The sequence below is a fragment of the Nicrophorus vespilloides genome, unplaced genomic scaffold (assembly GCF_001412225.1).
Source record: "Nicrophorus vespilloides isolate i.1.1-1 unplaced genomic scaffold, Nicve_v1.0, whole genome shotgun sequence".
In the NCBI taxonomy this organism is placed as follows: domain Eukaryota; kingdom Metazoa; phylum Arthropoda; class Insecta; order Coleoptera; family Silphidae; genus Nicrophorus; species Nicrophorus vespilloides.
In genome coordinates, this window is record NW_017096870.1 from 82647 (window position 1) to 86754 (window position 4108).

The window sequence follows — 4108 nt, forward strand, 5'->3', positions numbered from 1 at the left end:
AATTAAATAAAAGATTTGCATTGCCAAAAATTACTAATATTTAAGTTTTACTAAAATATATTACAAGTTACTTGACAAGTAATGCGTAGCTCCTAGTAAAGATTTATATCATAATCAATTAATATGTTAATATGTAAGCCTTATTTATTATAACAAATAATTAAAGTATATTATTTTAGGTTATTAACAAATTTACTTTCATATATAAAATGTAATCGAATCAATAGTCCTTCATGAATTATGCAAAAGTTTTATATACCAACATTTTGCTTTTTGGAATTACTTTGTGAATTAATAATTTGTTTTGTCCTGATTTCCTAAAACTCACAGTAAAACACAGTTTCCTTTGTTAAAAGTTTAAATCTTATATCATCATCAATTAATAAACATGTTTGTTAGTGTAATAGAGTCAACCCTTGAATAACACTTTTAATTGCTATTCAAAACCATGTTATTCAATACTCCGTATGTAAATGGAAATTTGACAACAAATTTTAATTTTTAAAAGACTTCCTTTACTATATGCAAGACTTTGTTCAACTAAAAAATTTTACTTTATTAAAAATAATGAAACAGTATATTTTAAAGAACCTGTTTAATTGACGTACCGTGTTATGCGAAGGTTGTTGCAATAATTGACCATGTTACTCCGTGTAACTGAAATACCGTGTTATTCAATTTAATAATTTTAGGGGTGGAAATACTACCGCCCTTTGGATATATATATATTTTTTATTAAGTATAAAATATGTGTTTCTTTTCTACTAGGAATCTAGTTACAAGAATGACACTTTTATTTAAAAGATAAATGAAATTTGATATATGACAAGTGACAATTTTTGGTAAATGTCACAAACATTAATAATTATGCCTGTTAAATTTCTGAAATGCATAAGAACTTATATGTGTTAACTTTTAATAATTTAGAATTTTAGTCGTTTGTATGTATATTTTTATTTATTACAATTCTTTATTGCTTCTTTACTGCTAAGAATCTAGTAACAATTATTTGATAATTAAGTCACATTTGACATGTCGAGTTTGACAAATGACAGGGGACAACGTCTGGTAAATGTCACACAGATTAATAATTGGGCATGTTGTATTTCTGAAATTCGTTAAAATTTAATAATTTGGGAGCGGAAATACTGCTGTCAACAGTCCTTTTGTATAAGAATTTGTTTTATTTATGTATACAATATGTCTTACTTTTCTGCAAGGTATATAGTAACAAGATTAATGTAGTTAATTAGTAGAAAGGTCATATTTGATAAATGACAAGGAACAATGTTTGTTAAATGTGACAAAGAATTGCATATTTGCTTGTTAAACTGAAATACATAAGAACTTAGATTTGTTAAAATTTAATCATTTGAAATTTTAAGAGCGAAATACTGATGTAAATAGTCATTTGTATAATATGTGTTACTTTGCTGTTAGCAATTTAATAATAACAATGATGTAATTATTTGACAAGTTAGTGACATTTGACAAATGACAATGTCTGGTAAAATGTAACAAAGATTAATAATTTTATGTATTAAATTTCTAAAATACATAAGAACTTACATAATACAAAAAAATAACAATTTGGAATTTTAGGGACGGAAATACTGCTGTAAACAGTTCTTTCTATATGTATTTGTATTTGCTTTATTTATGTATATAATATATGCTACTTTACTGCTAAGAATTTAGTACCAACAACAATGTAGTTATTTGACAAGTAAGTGACATTTGACAAAAGGCAAGTGACAATGTCTGGTAAATGTCAGGAAGATTAGCAGTTGCTCGTGTTAAATTTCTGAAATGCGGACTGTAAAATGCAATTGCGGTAATACGATGTGTCGCATTAAAAATCCATTATTTTCCATTAGAAAGTTGTGGATTCGCTGGACGTGACGACGGCGCACGGTGGACCGGAGCTGCGTCGCAGGGCCGCCCGGTTTCCAGGTTGGACAAAATGGAATCAATAGTATTTCCCCCCTTAACACAGGAAATACTACTACGGAGCTTCCCTCTTTTCGAGGTAGGGTTCGGATCAATGTTGCGCAGTGCCGATCCTCGATCCTGACCTGTCCTCAGGATGACATCACCCGAATGCGAACCACATTAAATAATTTCATGGACTATGAATACATCATTTATAACGCATTACGTGCCGCATTAGCAATAAGATCGGTATGAAATATTGTAATTAATGGCGCATCAATACATTCATTTGCTGCACAGGATTCAACTGGATACATGTCGCGACTGTTCGACTGAAAAGGGCTGCGCAGACTTGATGACGATTTATGCTGGAATCAAGATTGCCGTTCATTTAAATTAGATTTACATGTTGGTCGATTGATTGTACTTTGTTTTGATATCAACATCAATGTAAAACAATGAAAATATTATGTTTAGTTCAGTTTAGACCCATTACATTTGTTATTCGATTAAACACTAATTGGATTTTATGTCAATTCGTTATCAGTTTACATACAATTTTAAACATGAATTAGAACTAATTTCAAAATTATTACTTAACAAAACGAATGTAAATAATATATGCAATGGATAATAAATGTCACATTTTTTAAACTAACTTAGTCATGAGTTTTTACTACAAATTAAATGGATTTACAGCAATTCTACACATAGTGCGGGTTTCATCAGTCCGGTTTGAAAATTTTAAAACAAACTAAATTTTAATTCAGTAAAATAATAATAAATTCTTAACAATTAATCCACAAAAAAAATATTTTTCGTATTACATATTTTCTAGTTTTTCCTTTCTTTCGGTTTTTTCGCATACGTGTCCTCTTTTTATAAATAGTCGTTGTCTTATATTTTCGAAATTAGTGCCCCGGATTTCCATAATCAACGTGTACTTGTACAAGTCACAGTGGGTAAGCAATTATTAAAATTATCATATTGAAAATACCATACATATTTTCATCATATATTGTCTAATACATTATAAATTATTTGCGTAATGTGTATAAAACTTTATATATTTTACGTTAAATACGGGGAGAGCCAACTTCGACTCACTAATGTAAAATACATATAACTTTTGTAATTGTATTTTTTTTAGATTTTCTTTTTTTAGATGAATGTATGGAGTTCCACAAGGATCAGTGCTAGACCCCCACCTATGGAACTTGTCTTGCGACGGAGTGCTAAGGATTAATCAAAATGCAGACATAACAGTCATTGGATATGCGGATGACCTAACAGTAGTGGTGGTAGAAAAGACAGGCAGAAACGGTCCAACGGAGTTGAGCAATTAAGATATGCAGCGCGTACAAGACAATCTCCCGAGACGCAGTACAAGTGATAGCTGGTGTACCACCAATAGATCTCTTTGTTTTGCAGAGAGGTGAGAGGCTGAGGGGCGCGACCAAAGCGGATGCTAGAGCCAAACTGCTGTCAAAATAACACAGTTCGGTGAAAAGAACCTAGACTCGACGTTTAATCCCACAAATAGAGCCTTGGAACAGAAAGCACAACACCTGAGACAGGCGCTGTCTGTTCATGGCTGCTTTGGCAAGTACCTATACTTTATAGCAAAGAAGGAAGTCGAAAGGTGATGGTACTATGAGGAGGATAATAGCCCTGAGCACACGCTTTTTAGGTGCAGCAGTTGTTGTGCTAGAGCCTTAAAATTTTGTCAGGGAAATGCTGAAGAGTGCAGAGAGCTGTAGCAGCATATATAACAGAGGTATTACTGATTAAAGAAGACGAGCGGACACTGCAGAGGGCATACGAGGACAGTGGCAGTGGAGGCCAGCACTAACATTATCCATGAGAAGTGCCAAACATGCAAAGATAATAACATAGCAGAGTAGCACAGTGATACAGGTCCTGTATGCTGACGAAGAAGAGGAGAGGTTTTAGTGCAGTATCACGACACCGCCCGTGTATAATATCATTTAAATGACCTCCATTTTCTTGTTGACACGTAATGACTCTTTCTAATGCATTTATGGCCGTTAACTCGGGGAGGAAAAGCGAAATATGAATTTTTCAAAATAATTCGGTCACACGGTGTTAATATTTTTTGTAGAGAAACATCTTCAAACCAAGTTTCAATATTCGTCTTAGCGATGTTTTGAAGATG

General features: G+C 32.3%; 1 protein-coding gene across 1 annotated transcript; it reads left to right on the top strand.

The window, feature by feature from the left end:
* Nucleotides 1-1048: 1048 nt before the first annotated feature.
* On the top strand, nt 1049-2303 carry LOC108558349. The gene is made up of 3 exons (XM_017915243.1): nt 1049-1068; nt 1926-2181; nt 2233-2303. Exons 1-3 carry the CDS (start codon nt 1049-1051, stop codon nt 2266-2268), a joined length of 312 nt encoding a protein of 103 aa, XP_017770732.1. The 3' UTR covers nt 2269-2303.
* Nucleotides 2304-4108: the final 1805 nt, after the last annotated feature.

Bases quoted from the DNA above. Each gene is read 5' to 3' on its own strand.
- LOC108558349 (XM_017915243.1), top strand. From the start codon at position 1,049: ATGACAGGGGACAACGTCTG. The intron at 1,069-1,925 runs GTAAATGTCACA...GGTGGACCGGAG, and splicing joins ATGACAGGGGACAACGTCTG to CTGCGTCGCAGGGCCGCCCG. The intron at 2,182-2,232 runs GTATGAAATATT...TTTGCTGCACAG, and splicing joins CCGCATTAGCAATAAGATCG to GATTCAACTGGATACATGTC.